The sequence below is a fragment of the Giraffa tippelskirchi genome, chromosome 11, assembly GCF_054371585.1.
Source record: "Giraffa tippelskirchi isolate mGirTip1 chromosome 11, T2T-mGirTip1v1.2.pri, whole genome shotgun sequence".
NCBI classification, from domain to species: Eukaryota; Metazoa; Chordata; class Mammalia; order Artiodactyla; family Giraffidae; genus Giraffa; species Giraffa tippelskirchi.
Window position 1 is genome coordinate 51202815 of NC_137285.1, and position 22884 is coordinate 51225698.

General features: G+C 40.5%; 2 protein-coding genes across 47 annotated transcripts in view; one reads left to right on the forward strand and one right to left on the reverse strand.

Annotated features, from left to right (window-relative positions):
• Positions 1-19191, reverse strand: part of MGAT4D (MGAT4 family member D) — a 58386-nt gene extending 39195 nt beyond the window's left edge. For 9 of the 42 annotated variants that reach the window (XM_081540630.1, XM_081540632.1, XM_081540621.1 and 6 more), the window contains exons 1-2: positions 19100-19191; positions 8679-8808 (exon numbers count right to left, since the gene is read on the reverse strand). In XM_081540630.1, the coding sequence (XP_081396756.1) occupies positions 8679-8772 (94 nt within the window). In that variant the 5' untranslated portion in view covers positions 8773-8808; positions 19100-19191. Of the gene's footprint in view, positions 1-2380; positions 2524-8418; positions 8534-8678; positions 8865-12461; positions 12573-18897 lie in introns of those variants that run through there. The other 33 variants (XM_081540646.1, XM_081540631.1, XM_081540633.1 and 30 more) reach the window with 9 other exon arrangements.
• Positions 19192-19406: 215 nt separating this feature from the next.
• The window catches only part of ELMOD2 (ELMO domain containing 2), a 28129-nt gene continuing 24651 nt past the window's right edge, over positions 19407-22884 (forward strand). For 2 of the 5 annotated variants that reach the window (XM_081540665.1, XM_081540663.1), the window contains exons 1-3: positions 19407-19893; positions 20557-20709; positions 22014-22042. In XM_081540665.1, coding sequence (XP_081396791.1) covers positions 20568-20709; positions 22014-22042 — 171 coding nt within the window. In that variant the 5' untranslated portion in view covers positions 19407-19893; positions 20557-20567. Of the gene's footprint in view, positions 20131-20556; positions 20710-22013; positions 22043-22884 lie in introns of all 5 variants that reach the window. The other 3 variants (XM_081540664.1, XM_081540662.1, XM_081540661.1) reach the window with 2 other exon arrangements.

A 22884-nucleotide genomic window follows, 5' to 3' on the forward strand; every position in this document is an offset into this window, starting at 1 on the left:
ATATTATTGATCAATTGATTACTCTTTCTTCATTTATCAATTAAATATTCTGTAGCAATGAAAATCACCCAGTAGAAGAATATTTAAAGTTTTATAAAATTGTTTTTTAAGAATAAAATCTTATAATTTCCATTTAGCAAAGAAAGTACATTAATATAGTAAAAAAAAGTATACAAGTTTATATTTTGTTAATATATAATCTTTGGTTTGTTGAATCACTTTTTATTTCCTATTTTCACAAAATTCTTTTGTTCCTAAAATCATTTTCATTGTGTCTTTAATCAGACAAAAATTAAGAAATAAAAAATTAAACACCTTTTGTCAAGTACTCTTTGTCCATGGAAATACAAAATAGAGATAGTCAGTTCCAGCTTTCAGGAAGTTTATAGGCTGATTGGTAGAACTAAATTAGTGACTGAAATCAATGTGCTATTTCTGATATTACAGATTCTCTTCTCCTTAGGTTTTAACTAATTAAGCACACACATTGATAACATCAACTCCAAACAGGGACTATGAGCTTTATTCGCAGCTCTGACAATGGGATACTGCACAATGCACTGGGATGTCCGATGCCCCTACCCAAGTCACCCCTCCTCTCACCTCATTCCTGAAAGAGGAGGTGGACAACAGTGAGGCCACACCCACAAAGGGGATGACTTGCCGCGCGTGCTTACTGCTTAGGAGGAAAGAGTAAAGAGGAAGCCTATTCCTTCTTTCAGACAGTTATAAGAGGACAAGCCAGAGATGGCCCAAGTTGGCTTTTTAAGGAAGCAATTCTGCCTGCCACCTTGTTAATCTGGCCCACTGATGCTAGGTCTGAACAATCTCACCCTTCGGATGAACCCTTAGTCTTCTGAGAAATGTAATGAGCTGCTGGGCGAAGTTCCAAGGGTTCCCTTTCAAATGCCCTCTCTAGGAGGGTGAAATGAAAGATATCCCCTTAAGGAAATATGGGCAGAGAACAAGTTCAACCCCTGGCATGCAATGACAATAGTATGCACGGAGGACAGCAGTGAGACGGCTGGGGAAGGAAGGGGAGAGCAGGCTGCGGAAGGACTCTGAAGGATGAGTTCGCTCCGGAACTCGTGAAAGAGCTCGAGTTATTCGACAGTCAAGGGCGACAGGGAAAGGCACTCTGTTGGAATGCAGTGTGAAAAGGCAAAGAGGCATTCAAAAATACAGTCTCTACAAACCCAGAAGCTGTTCATTATTTCAGGACAACACAGGGAAAATTCATAGTGAAGGTAAAAAAGGATCTCACTATACTGGTGTTTTTGATAAGCTATAATAAGGAGCTTGAACTTTTTCATATGAACCCGTGTTTCTCAAACCTTTCTTCAATAAAACCTCTAGAGGACCTCCTTGGTGGTCCAGTGGTTAACACTCTAAGCTTCTAATACAAGGGGCATGGGTTTGATCCCCAGTCAGAGATCTAAGATCCCACATGCCATGCAACATAGCCAAAAATATATGTATTTTAAAAAATAAATAAAATAAAACACCTCTAATGGCAGTGAATCTGAAGAAAAGGGACACAGGTGGAGGCATAACTTGAAATGCCCACAACATTCATGGAATTTCTGTAATGTTTCTTTAAAATGTGGGCAAATTTTGTAGCCCATTCCACAGTACATATCTGTTTTCATATAAAGGTAATGGAATCACTCTTTTTTCTTTGGGTGACTTTATATATCTTAGAATACCACTACAGACTATCATGGGAACAACTATCTCAATTGTGAAGCATTGCTGAAGACTATTAGGTAATCACTACCTAATAGTTTTAGAAAGATCATTCTGATGACCCCATTGAAGATTGTTTCAGGAAAGCAAAACTAATGCCAGAGAAACTATCAATTAGGAACCAGAGATTGACTTATTGACATGGATGAATTCAAGTGAGAGATGATAAAGAATAAACCAGGGCACAAAGGATTAGGAAGTAGGATATGGATATGAGAAATACCTGAGAACTTTTATTGTGAAGACTTAACTGATAGAGGGGCTTCCCTGATAGCTCAGTTGGTAAAGAATTCACCTGCAATACAGGAGACCCTGGTTCAATTCCTGGATCGGGAAGATCCATTGGAGAAGGGATAGGCTACCCACTCTAGTATTCTTGGACTTCCCTTGTGGCTCAGCTGGTAAAGAATCTGCCTGCAATATAGGAGACCTGGGTTAGATCCCTGGATTGGGAAGATCCCCTGGAGAAGGGAAAGGCTACCCACTCCAGTATTCTGGGCTGGAGAATTCATGGACTGTACAGTCCATGGGGTCGCAAAGAGTGGGACATGAGTGAGCGACTTTCACTTTCACTTTCAACTGATAGGAGAATAGAATCCCTCTTAGGGTTCCAACATGACTCTAGATTTCTAACCTGGTATTCCATCTGCATTGGTAAACAGGAAGAGTAGTGGGGCCAGGGGTAGTCATGATGCTCCTGAGGCATCCAAATGTGTGGCAAACACGTGGGTCAGAGAAAATGAGGGCACCAAGTAGTCTCCAGTCTTGGCCACTTTGCTGAAATACGGAAACATCTTCTCAGAGGAGCAATACATAGGTTAGCATTTTAGAAAAAGGCACAGAAAAGAAAAAAATCCATTTTAATTTCACTGCTTAAAGAGAACCACCATACATGTTTCGCTTTACATAGTTCTAGACTTGTGCTTACTTTTTTCCCTTCGCTTCAGTATAAAAATGTCAAAAACAATCACACAGGGGAAAAATGCATTAAGTTAAAGTGGCTCATTTTAAACTGAAAAAGGCTTATGCTTTCATCATAATCTATGATCTAAAACAAATTCTTTATATGTTATACAGTCAAATATCAAAATATATAAGGAAAACTATTAGAAACACAAGAATATGGGGAAAAATTATATTTTAATTAGCAAGGAAAGCATAGAAATTGGCTGTCAGGTGAGGTGGAATAAAAGAGAATTCACTCCTTGGAAGACAATAAATTCCAGATGAATTTTTTTTTCTAATTAAGGTAAAATACAAAAGTATAAAAGTAATGGTGATATATCTGGGCTGAAACATTTAATATTTCTTCACTTGTCTGCCTTTTATAAAGAAGAATACACATACGTGTAGCCGGTGGCAAAGGCTGGGTAATGCTATTCCCCTGCTCCAAACCCTTCAGAGATTTCTCATCACACTCAGACAAAGAGCCAAAGCCTTCACCAGGACGGAGCCCTACGTGTCAGGCCTTGGCTCCCTCTCTGGTCTCACCCCCGTCCCTCCCACCTGAGTCTGGGGAGCAGCTCCAGACACACTGGCCTCCGTGCTGTTCGTCCTGCAAACCACCCTCCCCACCTTACACTTTGACTCTTGCACATTTTCTCAGCTCATCTGCAGATACTGGGTGGCCAGGGCTCCCTAATTTCATTCAGTTTTCTGCTAAAATTCTGCCTTCTCTGAGAAGCTTACCCTAACATCCTTCATGAAATAGCACATCCCTTTCTCCTTTTTTTTCTCTCAAATCACTTATCATTGACTTTCTACTACTGTTTATTATTCCTATTACTGTTATTATTCACTGTTTTTATGTCTCTCTCTAGAGCTCTATAGAATGAAAGCTTGAGAAGAGCAAGAACTTTGGATTTTTTAAGTATTAAATTCTCTGTGCCTGAAACAGTGACTGCCACATAGCACTTCCACAAATACATGCTGAATGAATGAATGAACAAATTAATGTATAAATGGGCTGGCCAGCATAGGAACTAATTTGAGTGACTCTAAAAGTGAATCATGCTTTGATCAAAAGAACGGCCACTATCCAGATACATCTTGAATATTCATACAGTGGATACTATTTGAGGATGCTTAAACTGTTCACAATGGATGTGGGTTTAACCAGGATAATCCTGTCATTGGGATTCCCAGGGTAATATACTCTTTGCAAAATGGATACTGCGTTTGGAGTCATGGATGATGCAACATATCTATACTTCCACAATGTAAGTCAGTCCTTGAGGGATTAATTTGGTAAACAAAAGAGTTTTCTCCAGAGGAAAGAGTAGTTTTAGAAACAACCATACAGAAATATTAAAGGATATAATCTCTACTCTTGGATCTGCTCCTTATATATTCTTACCTGATAATTCAATTCATCAATGTTCTATTTAAAATATTTATGTTATTCGAATATTCAGTTACATATTTAGAGGAAGAACCATTACAAAATTACTTTGCAGAAGTTTGAATAATTTGATGTTCTGAGTTAACTGAGGTGAAATTGTGAAAACAAACATCAGTCCCTGCGTACACTGGGCAAAAGTGACTTCACCCATAAGAAGGGTTCAGGTAAGATCCTTAGTACCACTGACTTTGCTTCTCACAGCAGAGGTACAGCAGAGGTCCAAGGCACTGCTCCCCAGGAACAGTAAAATGCAAGTCACATTTGTAATTTAAAACTTTCTAGTAGCCACATTGAAAAAAATTAAAAAGAAAAAAGTAAAAGTTTTATAAATAGCATAGAAAATGTAATCCAATATATCTAAAATATTTTTCAACATGTAATCAAAACAAAAGTATTGACAATTAATGGAATAGTTTGCATTCTTTTTGTGCTCAGTATTCTAAATCCTGTGTATATTTTATACTTTTACAATACACTTTAATTCAGATGCTAAATTTTGATAGTTACAGTAAAATGTAGTCTTAACAAAACAACAAAATTTTGCTTAATTGAGAAAGAGTTTGCACTATTTCTGTTACTAAACTTAAATTGTTGTTCAGTCGCTAAGTCATGTCTGACTCTTTGCCACCCCATGAACTGCAGCATGCCAGGCTCCTCTGTCTTCCACCGTCTCCTGAAATTTTTGCTCAAACTCATGTCCCTTGAGTCAGTGATGCTATCTAACCATCTCATCTTCTGCCGCTCCCTTCTCCTTTTGCCTTCAATCTTTCCCAGCATCAGAGGCTATTCACATCAGGTGGCCAAAGTGTTGGAGCTTCAGCATCGGTCAGTAAAACTTTAATCCAACTGTCTGCTGATAGGTGGGGCTGTATTTCTTCCCTGTTAGTTGTTTGGTCTAAGGCGACTCGGCAGGCTCTTTGGTAGGGTTAATGGTGACCTCCAAGAGGGCTCACCCCAAGAGGCACCTCCCAGGACTGCTGCTGCCAGTATCTCATCCCCGAGGTGAGCCGCTGCTGCCCCACACCTCCACAGATCCTCCAACACAAGCAGGTAGGTCTGGTTCAGTCTCCGGTGCGGTCACTGCTCCTTTCCCCGGGTACTGGTACATGCAAGATTTTGCTTGTGCCCTCCAAGAATGAAGTCTCCCCCAGTCCTCTGGAAGTCCTGTAATCAAATCCCACTGGCCTTCAAAGTCAGATTCCGTGGGGAGTCCTAGTTCTTTTGCTGGATCCCCAGGCTGGGAAGCCTGATGTGGGGCTCAGAGCCTTCACAACAGAGGAAGAACTTCTTTGGTATTATTGTTCTCCAGTTTGTGGGTTGTCCACTGAGTGGGTGTGGGATTTTATTTTACTGTGATTGCACACCTCATACCACGTCACTGCAACTTCTCCTTTGTCTTTGGATGTGGGGTATCTTTTTTCTGGTTGTTTCCAGCGTTCTCCTGTCAAGGGCTGTGAAATAGCCAGTTGCAATTTTGGTGCTCTTGCAGATGACTGCACATTCTTCTACTCTGCCATCTTGGACTAATCTTTCTGATAGTTCTATTTTTAATGTTTTCAGGATCCTCCATTACTGTTTTCCATAGTGGCTGCACCAATTTACATTCCCATTAACAATGAAGAAGCTTTCCCTGTTCACCACATCTTCACCAACACTTGTTAGATGGCTTCCTATCTCACTCAGAATAAAAGTCATAATTCTTACTATGGTCTCCATGATCTCTTCCTTCTACAATTCTCTTCCTGCTTGCAGTAGCCTCCTGGCTGTTTCTCAAACATATCAAGGTGATCCCACCATAGGGCCTTTGCACTTGCTTTTCTTGTTGGCTGGAAAAATCTGCCCCCTGCTATCCACATAAAATGCTTCCTCACTTCAGGAATCTACTTGAATATGCCTTTCTCAGAGAATCCTTCTCTGACAACCCTATCTAAAATAGGATTTTCTCTCTCCAGCTCCTTGCAACACCTGACATCCTGTCCCTACCAACACTTGACATCGTACATCAATTATATCACTCATGTTTGTTGTTTGTTTCACCAACCAGAATGTAAGCCCTATGAAAACAAGGATTTAAAATTTTTTACTTGCATAAAGCAAGGGTTTAAAAAATTTATTTGTGTAGTTCCTACAACATGAACAGGTTGTATTGTTATTTAGTCACTTGGTCATGTCCAACTCTTTGCAACCCCATGGACTGCAGGATGCCAGGCTTTAATACTTTTAAAATTTATTCATTCACTCAGAAAATATTTAGCATATCTATTAGGCTTGTGTGCTAAGTCACTTCAGTCATGTCCAACTCTGCGTAACCCTATGGACTGTAGCCCATCAGGCTCCTCTGTCCACGGGATTCTTCAGGCAAGAATACGGGAGTGGATTGCCATTTCCTTCTCCAGGTGACCTTCCCAACCCAGGGATCGAACCTATGTCTCTTATGTCTCCTGCAGTGGCAGATAGGTTCTTTACTACTATCACCACCTGAAAAGCCCCTATGTCTATTATATGCAGACATTTTTCAAGATTCTGAGGACACAGCAGTGAAGCAAACAGGCAAAAATAGGGAAAAAATTCCTCTCCTCATGGAACTTATGAATTATTAATACTAGAAGTTTTCAAAAAGAAACTAAAAGGTTATCTACACATAAAAATTAATTTTAAAAGGGGAAGAATAAAGCACTAGGTAGTCACTATTTTTCTAATAAGTATTCCCAAATTTTCATTGATTATAACCATAATCCATGAATTATAATCATAAATCATGGTTTAAAGACAGTGGGACCATTTTTGGTGTTTTATAAAAATCACTATTTCAGAAACTAAGTGAAGTCTGTGTTTTCTTCTGTTGATGTAAGAACATCTTATTACAGTGCTAGAATTGATTTCCTAATTATTTTAGAGCTAGGTTCCATAGAAACACATACTTAGAAAATGAAAAAACTGTTTCATCTGCTCTTAAGAGTAGTGCATTCTCAAGAACGATATCTCATTTTCTGAACTTGAACATATAAATGATGGGAATATATATTAATAAACACTTTGAGGAATCAAACTTCATTTTCCTGGACAAAACTGGAAAAAACATCCAAATGCTTGTATGTACGTCAAAGTCTACCATTTCATTATAAGAATACTAACTGTATTAAAATGCCTTCTGAGGTAACCAATTTAAATTATCTTCCAAAATTACTACAAAACAAAGTTTATATTTTGCTTTCTAATTACCACTAACAATTTATTTTGTTGTTATGAAAGTGCTCATCATTAACTGTTCTAAAATAAATAAAAACACATTTGGATAATGTTCTTTACAGGGAATGAAGAAGAAAAAATGTATAAAATGACTGAAGATCAGTAGTATAAATCAACACATTTCTGATCTTTCAAACAAGTGGGGTAAAATGTTGACATTGCATGTACATGACAAAATTTACTGTTAGGAAACAAACAAAATTTTAACTTTAGTGAGATTACATCAACATTAATTAGAGGACTAAAGCCACTTCCAAAGTTGAACTAGCATGTTACTACCAAGATTACTTAGTGTGCACCTTGAGTCATACACAAATGTGTTTAATAAGAAAAATTAAAATTTAACCAAAAACAACCTAAGAATAATCTTGGAAGGCTGAGTTAATATATTTGCAGGATTCCTGAGTCTAAATTCAAAATTCAACTGTATATATATGCTCACTATGGACTACAGTTGAAAGAAAAAATACTGGAAAGCTAGTTAACTTTGAATTTCAGACAAATGATAATATTTTCTGTATAAATATATCCCATGCAGTTTTGGTACTTCAAACTAATGCATTCATCGTTCATCTGAGATTCAAATTTAACAGGACAACCTCCATTTTTACTTGCCACATCGGTAACCCTACCGACAACCATTAACTAAAAACCCTGCTGTGTTTCAACGTGGTAACACACATGGTCCATCTGAGAAAGATCAGGTGCTAAACCAGCACTCTAAATTCATAGTGTCTCTCTCTCTCATCCCTAAACAAAACAAAACAAAAAACGCTAGGGAGCCCTGAAGTGTGGCTCAAAATTATTACGTTTTGATAGAACACGAAAGAGGAAAGAGGCTGGCTGTGTAAAAGGAGTTCCTGAAGTCAGACATTCACATTTAAAAAAAAAACAACAAAAAAAACGATGGGGAAAAGAACGACGAACTGTGGGGAATGCGGGGCACGGAAGGGGCCCTTGAACCTCTGAGGGGGAAAGAGCCCGCAGAGGTGAGAGAGGACCAGGGAACCCCGCCGACTGACCATTAGCGCGCGCGCCTCGCAGGGGTCACGACCACGCGGTGAACCAGGGGCGCTCTTGACAGTTGAGCCGCCGGCCGTTTAAGGGCGTGGTGGTGGTGGGGCGTGGGGGTCTCATCTGAAAGTCCCTCATATGAGGGCGAGAGGCAGCCATCAGGTTCCCACATCATCCCCCTTTTCTCCAACCCGGCCACTCCAGTCCTCTGGGAGCCCTGAAGCCCCGGAACCGAGAAAAAAGGCGGGAGGAGACAGGCGCCGCTTACTAGTTTGAGTCATCCTGGAGATGCAGAAGCAGGAGAAGCTGAAGAGCACGACAGCAATGAGCGCGATGAGCAGGTTCACGTGCCTGGTCCTCATGGTGCTGATCGACGGCAGCGGCAGCCCGCAGCTTGGCTGGAAGAGCAGAGCACACAGCAACCACCCCGCCACCGGCTAAGGACCAGCGCGCATTGTGCCTGCGCCCGGGCGCGCGGCTGCGCCCCTCCCCGGCATCTCAAGGAAACCAGCTCCCCCAACCCCCACCCACCCACGCACCCAGCTCCCTTCCCCCGGCAGCAGTTTTTGCCTTCTATCCTGAACCGCTTGCCAGGGCTGCTGATTATTAAATGAAATAAACTATGGGAAAGCTCCCTACTGCCGGGCTCCAGGTGAGTGCTCAATAACTTTATTGTCCTGTAAGATGTCGCTTTAGCCAGACTCTAGGCTAAACAGTTTGCATACATGATCTCGTTAAGTCCTCACAAAATCTCAGTCTTTTTTTAAAAGTATAAAATGAAGATAACATCACCTTCCTACTATGCTGAGCAACTAGCTGCAAGAGGCACAGCTGGAAGCGGTTCCTTTTTTCTCCTACAAACTTTGTACGTGGACAAGAACTTCCTAAAGAAAATATGTATTTACGTGGAATTTGCTGGCCTTAAATGGACTTTCCTGGTGCTCAGATGCTACAGAATCCACCTGCAATGTGAGAGACCAGGGTTTGATCCTGGGTTGGGAAGATCACCTGGAGGAGGGCATGGCAACCCACTCCAGTATTCTTGCCTGAAGAATCCCATGGACAGAGGACTGAGCAGCTAAGCACACACACAGCACAGCCTTAAATAGTAGCTCTCAAGTGCCCAAGTGACTTGGGAGGCTTAGATTTTTGTAGTGGGGAGTGACCAAGACTAGACATTCAGTTTAATCCCCTTACCTTTATTTTTAAATATTTTGGTACCCCATCCCCCCAAGAAAGGAGCAGGGAGTCAAGTTTTGGGAGTTGTAAATACAATGAGCAACAGCCCAAGAGAGATTTGTTGGGCTCAGCCGAGTTCAAGGTATCAGTTTTTCAGACTTTTACCCCAAACTGGGAAACACTAGGAGAACATCAGTAGGGTTATACTCTCCAAGCAGGTTAAATGTGGTTTGTTTTCTGGGTTCTCTGGCTCTGATCTCTCTTCTTATTTGGGATTCCCTGGCAGTGTCTGGTAGCAATCATTCTATTACTACTTCAAACCAGCACTGCACCACTGGCTGGGCTAGCTTCTGGCCCCATGACAGGAGAAGATTTGAACACATGCCAGCGTGAGGTTGCCATTTAAGGTGCGTTTACTCATGAGTGAAAGGCTAGAAGTTGTGGCCTTCAGTTAAGCAGTGATCTACCCAGATGCCAAAAGAGGAAGCCCAGAGGAATGAATACCTCTACTTTCTTCTCCTCCAGCCCTTCAGTCTCTTGCCAGTGCTTCCTACTGACTAAGCTCTACTGGAAGCCAAAAGATAAGGAACTTCAGCTTGATGTGTACTATATGCTATATTATATGACCCTTCCTCCCGGCATATGAAGCAGGGTGGGAAAAGATGCAGAGTAGATTGAAGTGGGAGAACCAAGCTATCCAGCACAAAGGAATTTCCAAATCAATATTTCATTGTTCTCTTACCTGAGCTCCAGTTTCTCATTAACTGTCTTCTCAGCACTTCTTGGATGTCCCGTAAGATGATGTTCAAACTTCCTCCCCAAGCTAGCTATCTTCCTACAGTCATTTGACTTTTGCCAAGGTCACTATAGTTTTCCTGATCAATTTACTCTTTTTCATTATGCCCCATCATTTATAAATCTTTACAGTCCTCCTTTGAATTGTCTCATCTTCCAGACCTGCATTTCTGTTGCTCTACACTACCCCAATAGCCATATTCTCAAGATGATACTCAGGCTGGCCACACTGTAGTATCTACACTCTGCGGTCCACTTTTTACTCCAGTAGATTACCAGTTCTCTAGTGTCAACTGTCTTATTTGAGTAGCTCCATTCTTCCTTAGTGATAAAGTTCAATCCATCAGGCTGCTCTCTGCTTTCTCAGTATTTCCTGATATTCCCGTACATGCCTTAAGGACCTGCCAGACCCTCTTCTATCCTGAACATGTCATGTTCACGCTTCTCTTTCTGTGCCTTTTCTCTTGATATTTACCCACAGTCCAGGATGCCCAGTCTCCTCCCTGACCATTCAACTGTTTTCCACCTCTCAAGGTCTCAAGTTTTCTGTGTTTCGTGAATCAAAATGTGACTACAGCAGACCACTTCTCTGAATGCTTTTAGTGTATCAGGTATCTGCCTTTCATTTTGCTATAAGGGGCAGAGATCCCCAAGGTGAGCCTGAGTTACATCCATGGTTAAGGGCGCAATGTATTTAAAGCAGATTGAATAATTGATGATTTTCCTAAGAAATGTACTTTCAGACATTCATGTCAGTGGTTAAGAAGGTTAATGGTATAGAGAATACTTGTGGATGGATGCCTGGGAAAGGAGGGCTTCCTGCTTCTTTACCATACCATGTAGACGAGCTCTGGGAGAACAAGAGCTGGCTGTGGGCAGAAGCTGGAGGCCTGTTTCCAAGGAGACCATGGGACTCACAGGAGGAAAAGCTGCTTCAGAGCCTAATTCCCCCAAATAAGCAATAAATATACTGAAACAAGCCTGTACACGTAAACCTCATGGGTAAGGGTACAATGAGAGCTCAACAAAATTTTGGTAGGCGTAGTTACGTTGATAACTTACAAGGCCATCACTGTATATATAAAGAAAAACCTCAGTATAAACAGGTCTAATTGAACAAGTCTATTTGCCCAGAAAAAAGTCCTAGGATTATTTTCCATACTGCTAAACTGAAGGAAAGTGATTTAATAACCAAGAGTGTCTAATTGTTGAATCTTTCTAAATTTGGCTCTTAACTGCTTCTGAATGTCACTAGATTTTTGTTGGTATCAGAAGGAGTAAATCAGGAGATCCAATGGAAAAAGAGCTGGTGCTTTAACTTATCTACATAGTTATCTCTGTTGGAAAACCCAAGGAGGCCATGATGCTAGGCTCAAAAGGATGATGGATTTATTCAGAACACCCAGGCTCTGTGCGACACACTCGACGGTTGTAGAAACACTTTGTATTTGCATCAAGACTCTTAGATCCAAATGGTGGAAAAGCAAGCTTACTGCTTATTTCTGTACATTTTACTATAAACTGTATGCTATTATAATTCAAATCTGTATATATAGTCTAAGTCATAAATCCAAACACATTATCTTCATATTCACTATTTATTTACTTCATAGTGATGATTTGAACATATTAACAACTGATTAATTAAAGTACAACCAGCTCCAGGAACACATGAACTTCTAAACCTCCATGGATTAATACAATAGATGTTTTGTTTTTGCTCAAGTATGTCCAATTGACCAGCAATTTTCTATGTGATTGCTTGGGATTCCAGGCCCTTCCATGGTGTGGCTCCCTTCTCTCAGGTTTTGGAATTCTTTCCATTTCACTGGGGGGTTGGGGGCAAGTGTGTGGAGAAGAAACTGGGGCCAGAATGAACACTTTTATTTTCACTGATGTATAGTTTATGCACAGTATTATATAACTTACAGGCAGTAACTAATAGGGGCATCACCCAGATTCGCTTATTGGTTACTGCCCATAACTCTTTTTAACATGTCCAAACATTGAGGCAAAGAACTAAGTTCTCCCTCTACCGTCTTGTATGCTCTTAATTTGGCCCATTGCTTGAACTTACCTTGACATCATCTGACTGTCTTTAGAACTGACTGTCTGACTGTCTGACTCTCTTGTCTATAGAACAAACAGTAGCTGCTTTATATATTCAGGTTTCCACTATGCAGGGCCTCTATGGATAAACCAAGAAAGTTGTCTCGTTTTAGTGGAAAGAGTCATGAGGTTTAGACAGTTTAGCAACAGAAGTGAACTTCAAATTAGTCCAAAAGCAGAGATGCTGCCTGCCATGTGTTATAACTCCACAGAGACACTTCTCAGGACATGAATTTCATCTTATTTGAGAATTTTGTTGTGCGGCTTCTTTCTGACATCACCCATATGATATCACAGGTAGTTCATATTTTAATATAATTTGCCACTCTTAAGTTATGGGGACTGTTTATGCATGCTAAGTTGCTTCAGTAATGTCCACCTCTTGATCCTATGGACTAGAGCCCACCAGACTCCTCTGTCCATGGGATTCTCCAGGCAAGAATACTGGAGTGGGTTGCCATGCCCTCCTCCAGGGGATCTTCTCAACACAAGGATCAAACCCATGTCTCTTCCATCCCCTGCATTGGGAAGCAGGTCCTTTACCACTAGCACCATGGGGACTGTTTATACCCGAGCACAAACAGCACACTGGCAAACTGGCTCTCTTAGTGCCAGCATCAGGAACCTTTTGAGCCCCAAATCCCAGTGGTCACCACGAGGTGGCAGTGTTATATTTAATTCAAAGTTTCCAATTTGAATATATTGTGGTATCAGAAACTTATGTATGAATTATGTAAAATTATGTATGAATGTGCTAGAACCGAGGGTTGCAGCAGCAGCCTTGGGCCAGTACCTATTATATACTTTTCATAGCTTGTCAAATATTCCTTTAAGGTGTGGTGCCTCCTTTTTATTGATAGAGTTCTGGAGGGGGAGTAATGTCTTGTTTGTATATATAATACCTCTAGAGGCCCAAATACCTTTAGAAATTTCACTGATTTAGCTAAGCTCTTAATCTAAACTGGATTGATTCTGCGCATCATATGTACCAGTACAGCTCTCATATCTCCTGGGTGTCTCCTTCCAGGGTGGGGAATGATCATGATGTAATCAGTATAATGAATTAACTTCATTTTGATAGTGATCATCTCTAAATACAGTCTCACCAAATTGTAGCAGTGAGTTGGAGTCCCCAAAGTCAGATGTCGTTGAGGAAGAACCATAAACATATTATACATCCCTTTTCCTGTACAAGGAAACTGATCTTACTCTGAGAGTGAGATCAAGAAGATACCATAGCTGTGAAGGGAACCCTTCTATACTGTTGATGGGAATGTCAGTTGGTGCACCCACTATGCAAAACAGTCTGGAGGTTCCTAAAAAGACTACCACTGCTGGGCATACATTTGGAAAAGTGGAAAACAAAAAGTTACATACACACCAATGTTCATAGCAGCACTATTTATAGCAGCCAACACATGGAAGCAGCCTAATGTCCATTGACGGATGAATGGGTAAAGAAGATGTGGTACATATATACAATGGAATATTACTCAGCCATAAAAAATAACGAACCAATGTCATCCACAACAACATGGATGGACCTGGAGATTATCACACTAAGTAAGTCAGACAAAGACAAATATCATATGATATCACTTATATGTGAAATCTTAAAAAAAAGGTACAAATCAACTCACTTGCAAAACAAAAACAGACTCATAGATATAGAAAACAAATTTATGGTTACCAAAGGGAAAAGGAGAGTAGTAATAAATTAGGAGTATGTGATTAATAGATACAGACCACTAAATATAATATACAACAAGGATTTACCGTCTAGCACATGAAACCATATTCAGTATCTTGTAATAACCTATATGGAAAACAATCTGAAGCTGTACACCTGAAACTAACACAATATTGTAAATCAACTGTAATCAAATAAATGTTAAAAAAAAAAAAAAGAAGACAGCATAGATGTCACAAAAAATATTGCAGTCAAAGTTAGTTTGTTGAATCTCTTATATAGTTTTTTAAAATACTTGGTACAACAGACACTAATTTAAACCATGGTAACTACCTTGCATATTTTGAGTTTTTAAGATGTTTTTTTAATGTGGGCCATTTTTTAAGTCTTTATTGAATTTGTTAAAATATTGCTTTTGTTGTTTATGTTCTGGTTTTTTGACCCTGAAAGCTTATGGGATCTTAGCTCCTTGACCAGGAATCAAACCCACGTCCCCTGAATTAGAAAGTGAAGTCTTAACCACTGGATCATCAGGGAAGCCCCAGCTACCTTGTTTAAATCATGATCACTAACAGTTATTTCCAAGGGTCTTTTCTTGTGGACCACAGAGGATTAATAGAAAGCATTGGTGGAGATTAGCACTGCTGCTTGCATTATTTTCTAATGAGAGATGAGATTTCCTATGTCTTTCCTGAACCTGACACTGCGTGGTACTAACTACAAATGGAGGTCTGAGCAGTCCTCAGGGCTCTCCTTTTGTGTGTTTAATTGAAAACACATAAAAGGGCAAACTTCTGTCTCTTAAAAGACACATGGCTTTAAGCTAGTAGTGACAAGGCACTTCATCATATCCACTCTAATTAGAGATTCAGGGAATGGCAAGCACTGGATGGTTCCTACTTTATTTCTCCAGCTTCAGCCTCATTGTGATTCTTGTGCTGCCCACTATAACACTTGGGCTTCCCAGGTGGGGCTAGTGGTAAAGAACCCGCTTGCCAATGCAGGCGACATAAGGGACGTGGGTTCAATCCCTGGGTCAGGAAGATTCCCTGGAGGAGGGCATGGCAACCCACTCCAGTATTCTTGCCTGGAGAATCCCATGGACAGAGGAGCCTTGTGGGCTACAGTCCATGGGGTTGCAAAGAGTCGGACACAACTGATATGACTGAGCATACATGCACACACCATAACATTTTCATTTGTTCCAAATTTCGATTTCGTACCTTAATATTGTCCTTCTATTCCCCTGATGATAATACAGTACATTTTGCACCACAGTTAGACAATCCCCCAAAGATTTTCCATTGTCCTCTGCCACTCAACATAAACTGTATCATACAATCTTGGACCTCCTACCAGGGGTCAATTGAAGACTTCCTGACCCTCAAGTTAGTTGTCCTTTTCTCCCACAATCCTAATAGATGAAATAAAATAACTTCTCTGTGCTAAACACACCTTATTTCCCTCTTACCTTCAGCATCCTTAGCCCTAAACTCATGCAGGCTGGGCTAACTGGAACAGACTTAGCTTAACTTAGGTGAGGTGGACACAGGAGCTAGAGTAGGTTTCCTGCTCCCAATCATTGTTAATGTGCCACCAAACTCTCTGTAGGATCCCTGTCAGAATTCTTGCTTCTTTACTCCCCCTCATTCTCACCCTCTGTTTGTTTGGTTTTTGTTTTGTTTTGGGGTTTTTTTTTGATTATATAAATAGCTCTACCCGATTCAGTGTTTATTTGCTTTGTTCTAGTTACTGTCTTTACCCCAGCCCATTACCTTAATTTTGCATAGCTTAAATTTTCTTTTCATTGGTAAAGCCCGTTACTAGCAGCTGTACACATTTACCTTGTAATTCTGTGTATTTCCTTGTTCTTCCATTAAAAGAATTATTTGGGGAATTCACACACTTAGGGGTCCCCAAAGCACAGTGTCTAACAGAGTTTCAGGGAAGTGCAACACAAATCGTCATAAAACCAATCAGGGTTGTCACTGTCCATAACATTTTTAAAAAATTTTTTTATTGGAGGATAACTGGTTTAGTGTTGTGTTAGTTCCTGCTGTACAACATCACATATGAGTCATAACTATATGTATATATATATATATATATATATGTACCCCTTCCCTCTTGAGCCCCCATCCCACCCCTCTAGGGCATCACAGAGTGCCAGGCTGGGCTCCCTGTGTTACACAGCAGCTTCCCTATAGCTGTCTATTTTATACATGGTAGTGTATGTATGTCAATGCTACTTTCTCAGTTCATCCCACCCTCTCCTTTCCCTGCTGTGTCCCAAGTCCATTTTTTGTGTCTGTGTCTCCATTCCTTCCCTGTAAATAGGTTCATCAGAACTGTTTTTCTAGATTCCATATATATGCTTTAATATACAAAATTTGTTTTTCTGACTTAACTTCACCCTGAATAACAGGCTCTAGGTTCATCCACCTCACTACAATTAACTCAAATTCATTCCTTTTTATGGCTGAGTAATATTCCATTGTATATACTCACTACAACTTCTTTATCCACTCATCTGTCGATTGTCCTTAACATTTTTAATGCTTCCACAGTAGTAATCCATTTCACTGTTAGTGGAAGGAGTGTATACTTTGCCTTCTCAGTATAAACTTGCTGCATCCCAGACTTCACACACATTTCACAAGAGGACTTAATGTTTTACTTGTGTCCTCTATGGATCAGGGGCTTCCCTGGTGGCACTAGTGATGAAGAACCCACCTGCTAATGCAGGAGACATAAGAGACATGTGCTCCATCCCTGAGTCAGGAAGATTCCCTGGAGGAGGGAGCGGCAACCCACTCCAGTGTTCTTGCCTGGAGAATCCCATGGACAGAGGAGTCTGGAGGGCTACAGTCCATAGGGTTGCAAAGAGTGGGACACGACTGAAGTGACTTAGCACAGATGGATGCACATGAATCAAACTGAACACTGTAACAAATTGCTGATTAACAGTCATTCCAAACAACTCTTCCCATTAAGCAGCTTCGAAACCAACAGTGCCTTGGCTGTTTAGTCTGAGAATCCAAGAAAACAGAGATTCCTCAGTACTACTCAGAAATACAACCAAACTCCATTACACTACAGCCTTTGTTTTCCATGTAGGCATATCTAGTAAGACCTGGTTGAAATTTAGAAGTTAGTTCAGAGACCTAAGTAGGTCCTACCTTTTTGAAGCCAGAATTCTAATCTTAGGATTTAACCATCATTTAACCAGCCACATGGAAAAAGAAAGCCAAATAGATAGAATAGGAGAGAAAGAGCAGAGGCCAGTCTTCCTTGAGGCACAGGACTGGTTTAATGTATCTGCTAGTTACATGCAAATGAATTTGTGGCAGACAAGGAAATCATATGCACAAGGCGTTATAATGGACAGTGATCCTACTTCGAATAAATCAGTTCAATCAACTTCCTGAGTTCTGACCAAATGGGAGAGCATTTGCCTCTCCCAGAGAAAAACCTGGATAGACATGGGCTAGTAGGCAGCACGGAGACAATAAGAAGAGTTCCTCTCTGCCCCTCCCCCACTCAGTGTAGCACTTTGAAAAGGTAAAAGAATTATATAATTGTACTACAGAATTATCTCACTCTCTATTATATGAAGGTATTATGTAATAATAGACCCCTGAAATAGGGGTTTGTTTCTAGATCATAATTTGCCAGATTGGCTGTGTAACTTTGCCTTTTGAATATTTTTTAGGTACAATAAAAAAATATTCATCGAGATAATCTTTAAGTTCCTTTCAAGATCTGAGTCTATGTTTTATTATTTTTTTTGTTTTATTATTATAGTATATGTCCAGATTTCATTACCAAGTTGGTTGCTTCTATGGGTCAGGGATGATGACTTACGCACCCTTCACATGTCTACTGTTTTACAATTAGCACCTTTTTAAAAAATGTGGTTGAGGTGTGGAAGAGTGTGTACTGCTGCTTCAATCTGTGTTAACAAGGAGATGGCGGGAGGGAACAAGGAGATGGCGGGAGGGAACAAGGAGATGGCGGGAGGGAATATTACATATACCTCTCTCTCTATATATATATATATATTTCATAGAATACCCCTGAAGGTATAAAAAACTAATACTGGTTGCTTTTGAGCAAGGGGCTGAGGGATCAGGAGTTGTGCATGGGGGGTAAAAGTCATTTTTCAATATAAGTTGTCATTTGTACTTATATTTTACTCTCCCCTTGGTCTTTCTTCTCCAACCATACTGTCCTTTTGCTATTCCTCCAACTTATGAAGTATGCTCCTGATTCAAGCCCTTTGCATTTGCTATTCTAGTGTCTAGAATACTCTTCCTCCAGATTCCACCCCCCCTTATTTCATTCAGATCACTACTCAAGTGGCACCTTAACATGGAGACTGCCCTGACTATACTATATGTAAAAACACTCCTTCCTTTCCCTAATACCCTTTTACTTTGGTACCACCTGACATACTAAATATTTGCATTTATTTGGTGTATGACTCCCTTTTGGAACACTGCCTGGTGCGTAACAGCCAATCAACAGACACTTGACTTAATGAATACATTGTCTGAGATTGGATTTTAAAAAAATAATCATGTACATAAATTACTTTTTCAAGAAAAAACAAACACCGGTTAAGGGATAAATGTCCTATGAATTAACGATTAGATGTTTATCATGAAAGGACAAGGTCTAAACTTCTTTACTCAGCGTTCAGGGCTCTCTTTACCTTCCTGCTAGTGGTCATGGGCAAGTCATTCAACATAAATTCCGTTTCTTCATCCATAAAGTGCTAATTACTTCAGAGTTAAGATTAAATGTAGGTGAAAGCGCTTTTGTAACCTTGGCGCTATGAAAGTTACACAAAGCACATCGCTTCTCCAGTGCTTGGAATCTAGGAGTAGTACGCGGTTTGAACTGGCGCAACTGACCTGAAGTTGAAGGAAAGCGAAGTCTTCAGAGCCGCTCTGACAAAGACCTATCTTTGATGCGGAACACGCCGCGAGGTAGCCGTTGTCAGGGCAACTGTCGGGCGTCTCCAGCATCCGAGCACGCGCGACGCGGCCCCTCAGCGCGTCATTCTTTCAGAGATCGCGACTGGTGGATCTCGGGCCAATCGGAGAAGCCGGTGGGGCGGGGCGGGGACGGGCAGTGTCCCGGGGAAGGCGTTCCCAGCGCCTCGCTCCCCGACTTCCGGGTCGCGGTGCTTGCAGGGAGCGCGCGGCTAGTAGCGTCGTTTCCGTTGCCGGCAGTTTGCAGTTGGTGAAACCGAGGCAGCTCCAGCTCCTCCTAGTTCTTCCGCTCCCGTGAGGTGGCTGCTGTTGGTTTTCCTCTCGCCCGGTGCTGCTTGCGTGCGGCTTCGCTGGAGGCGCGCGAGCCCCGCGGCGTCCTGCGCAAAGTCCACTGGGCGTCCGGGCCGGCGGCGCTTTGTGCGAGCCGTTCCCACCCACTCGCGGGCAGGGCGCGAGCTGGGCTCGGCCAGACTCCGGGAGGGGGGCTCGGCGGCGCAGCGACCCCCCGAGGGCTGGGGAGCGCAGGCGCCGCGAGGCTGGCGTTCCCTCTGCTTGGCAGTTCGGCTTCTTTTGTCCTGATGAGCGCGGACCAGATGGATTCTTTTTAAATTCACAGTCCAGCCCGTCTCTGACTGCACAGATTCTGCCCTGGCTTGAGGGGATTTCAATTTGACAATCCCTCGGGAGACGATGTATCGGTGGGAATATTTAAGGCAGGAAGGAGTTGAGCTTTTTCTTTATAGTTTTTAAGTAACTCCTCCTGACTTGCATTTCCCCGACGCCGCTTCATTTAAGAACTGAAGATTTTTTCTTAGGGCATAAAGATTAAGTTTTATCGAGGGTGTAGTTTATTACTCTTCTTAGCATTTCTGCCCTTCACCTGTTGAATGGAAAATCAGCAATTAGCCAGGGTGTGATCTACTCCGTGTTCAACTTCTGTGCTTCAATTTGTAAGCTATATGTAGTGTTTTTGTTTGCTGGGATCACCTGACTCGGACACATGTAACTGGCATTATCCACGGGGTTAAGAAGAGTAGTTCCTTATACAAACAATTCTGATACATGCTGTATTTGATTTAATTGTTGCTTAGCTGGGGTTCTTTCGTTCTTGGAATAAGAAATAGTGCACTGAGAGCTTGAATCTAAGTAGTTTGATTTTTACAGTTAATTGTTTAAAAGAGGTAAATAGACCGTTTGACCAGCATCATTTAATTAATATAAATGTTATTGTTTCCTTAGATGCTTAACACTACTACAAAACAGACATGATGGAATAACAATATAATTTGGGATTCAATGAGTTGTATAAACTAATTTTTCCCTTTTTAAAAATCCAATTTAGGGTCATTAAACCTGTCATATATTTCCTTCTCCAGGGGAAAAAAAAATGTTTATTGCTCTGTGGGAGTTCTTCTATGGGCACTTTTTTCGATTTTGGATGAAATGGCTCTTACGACAGATGACTGGAAAATGTGAATTGCAGCGAATTTTTGATACCTATGTAGGTGCACAAAGGACGCACAGGATAGGTAATGTTTTTCAAAAAAGAATGATTAAAAGCGAATAAGATTCTATTTTTCCCAGTACTGATAGTGACAGATGCTCTTGTGTATCATGATCAAATCACTTAATCTGTTTCATGATCTTTGAATCCTTCTAACTCTAAAACTGATTTTATGGAAAAAGAAACAATTATTTAATTCATCAGTTGTATTTTAGATTATGGTTGCAACCTACTTTCTAGAAAAAAAAACTCTCTACTACTATCACCCCTTTGAAATTTTCACTTAAGTAAAGGAGATCCATTTTTATATTGAGTCTTTTAATCTCTCAATGCAATTCATGAAAGAACAATCACAGGTATCTGGTAATCCCCAAGAAAGATCATTAGACTGGAAATCTGCTCTGTCGTATACTGTGTAGCCAATAGCCACATGTGGCTATTGAACACTTGAAATATGATTAGTCTGAACTGAGATGTGCAGAGGTATAAAATACATGCTGGATTTCAAAGAGTATGTGAAAAAAGAATGTAAAAGTGTCTCACTAATAATTGTTTATATTCATTGTATGTTGAAGTGATAATATTTTGGATCGTTGGGTTAAAATATATCAATGTTACTTTTATCAGTTTGTGTTACTCTTATATGGCTACTAGAAAATGTGAGGATTTAAATGTTAAATGTGAACATACATGGTTCACATTTGGGCTTGCATTATATTTCTGTTGAACAGTGCTGCTCTAGAACCTTCTAAAATTGATCAGCTTTCTGTGCTAAGTTGAAAATATTACTTTAAATTAGAACACAGACGAGTGAGAAGTGTGATGGAGGTCATTTCTCTTTGACCAGAGTAAGACAGACCAGGGATGGACTGCACTTCACGTTCTCTGTGTTAAATGGGAAAATCATGACTTAACCAAAACCTCTTTTGTGTTGAACAAGTGCGCTTCAACCAGGAAATCCACCCCTGTTAGATTTGAGGAGTGGGTGTTGGTAGCCAAGACAACAGGGGAAGAATGGCAGACTGTCAGGGAGGGAACCTCAGCGCACCTGGATGACTGAAGTTTAATTACTTCCCAAGATTTTTCACAACTTTCTGGCTGACTTAAATTCTTGCTTGATCTTAAGAGTTGCCCTTTTAACTGCTCTGAGGAGGGCAAAGTACCTCTTGATAAGAAAAAAAATGTAAAAAAAAACAAAGAAAAAAATGTAAAAATTAGTATATCGTCTAGAGCTATTAAAATAATTTGTTATTTTCTCAGTATTTATAATATTTGTTTATAGAGTCATTCACAAACAGTCTAAGTAATTATTCTTTTTCTTCTTTTCAGAAAATTCCTTGACATACTCCAAGAATAAGGTAGGATCATATCAAGGTAATAATTCTAGAAAATTAACTTGGAGATACTTTTTCTGTAAAAGAATGTCTCAGTTTTAGAGTTAATTATTTTTAGTATGCGACTGGAAGAGTCTTTGCTGTAAAGAGTATTGTGTGAAGTTTTCCCACGTAAGAAGTAGTACTCCGTTTTTTTTTAAACACTTTTTTCTCTTTGTGTGTGTAGGGGGAGGGGAGAAGCATGCAATACTTGTCACAAAGAAGTATTTGTATAATTTGTTCTGTTCTGAGGGTTTGCTTGTTTATTTTTTCCCAAAACTTGATAACTTGTGGGAAAGCAAAGTGTTTAGGGGGAAAGCCTTCTCATGGATTGTGTCCTTAGGATAGCTTTGGATAGTTATTTGGGTTTTCTATAGAAAACCTTTTGATCCAAAATAAGTCACTTTTTATTACTCATGCTTTTATTAGTCAGCTATTGCTGTATTGTGGTTGTGTCCAACTCTTTGTGACGTCATGGACTGTAGCACACCAGGCTCCACAGTCCTCCACTGTCTCCACAGTTTGCTCAAATTCATGTCCATCGAGTCAGTAATGCTATCTAACCATCTCATCCTCTGCCACCCACTTCTCATTTTGTCTTCACTCTTTCCCAGCATCAGAGTCTTTTTCAGTGAGTCGGCTCTTTGCATCAGGTGGCCAAAGTATTGGAACTTCAGCTTCAGTCCTTCCAATGAATATTCAGGGTTGATTTCCTTTAGGACTGACTGCTTTGATCTTCTTGCATTCTTAAAAGGGACTCTTTTAAGAGTCTTCTGTGTAACAGACTTATAAAATCTCAGTGACATATACCATAGTTAGTTATTTCT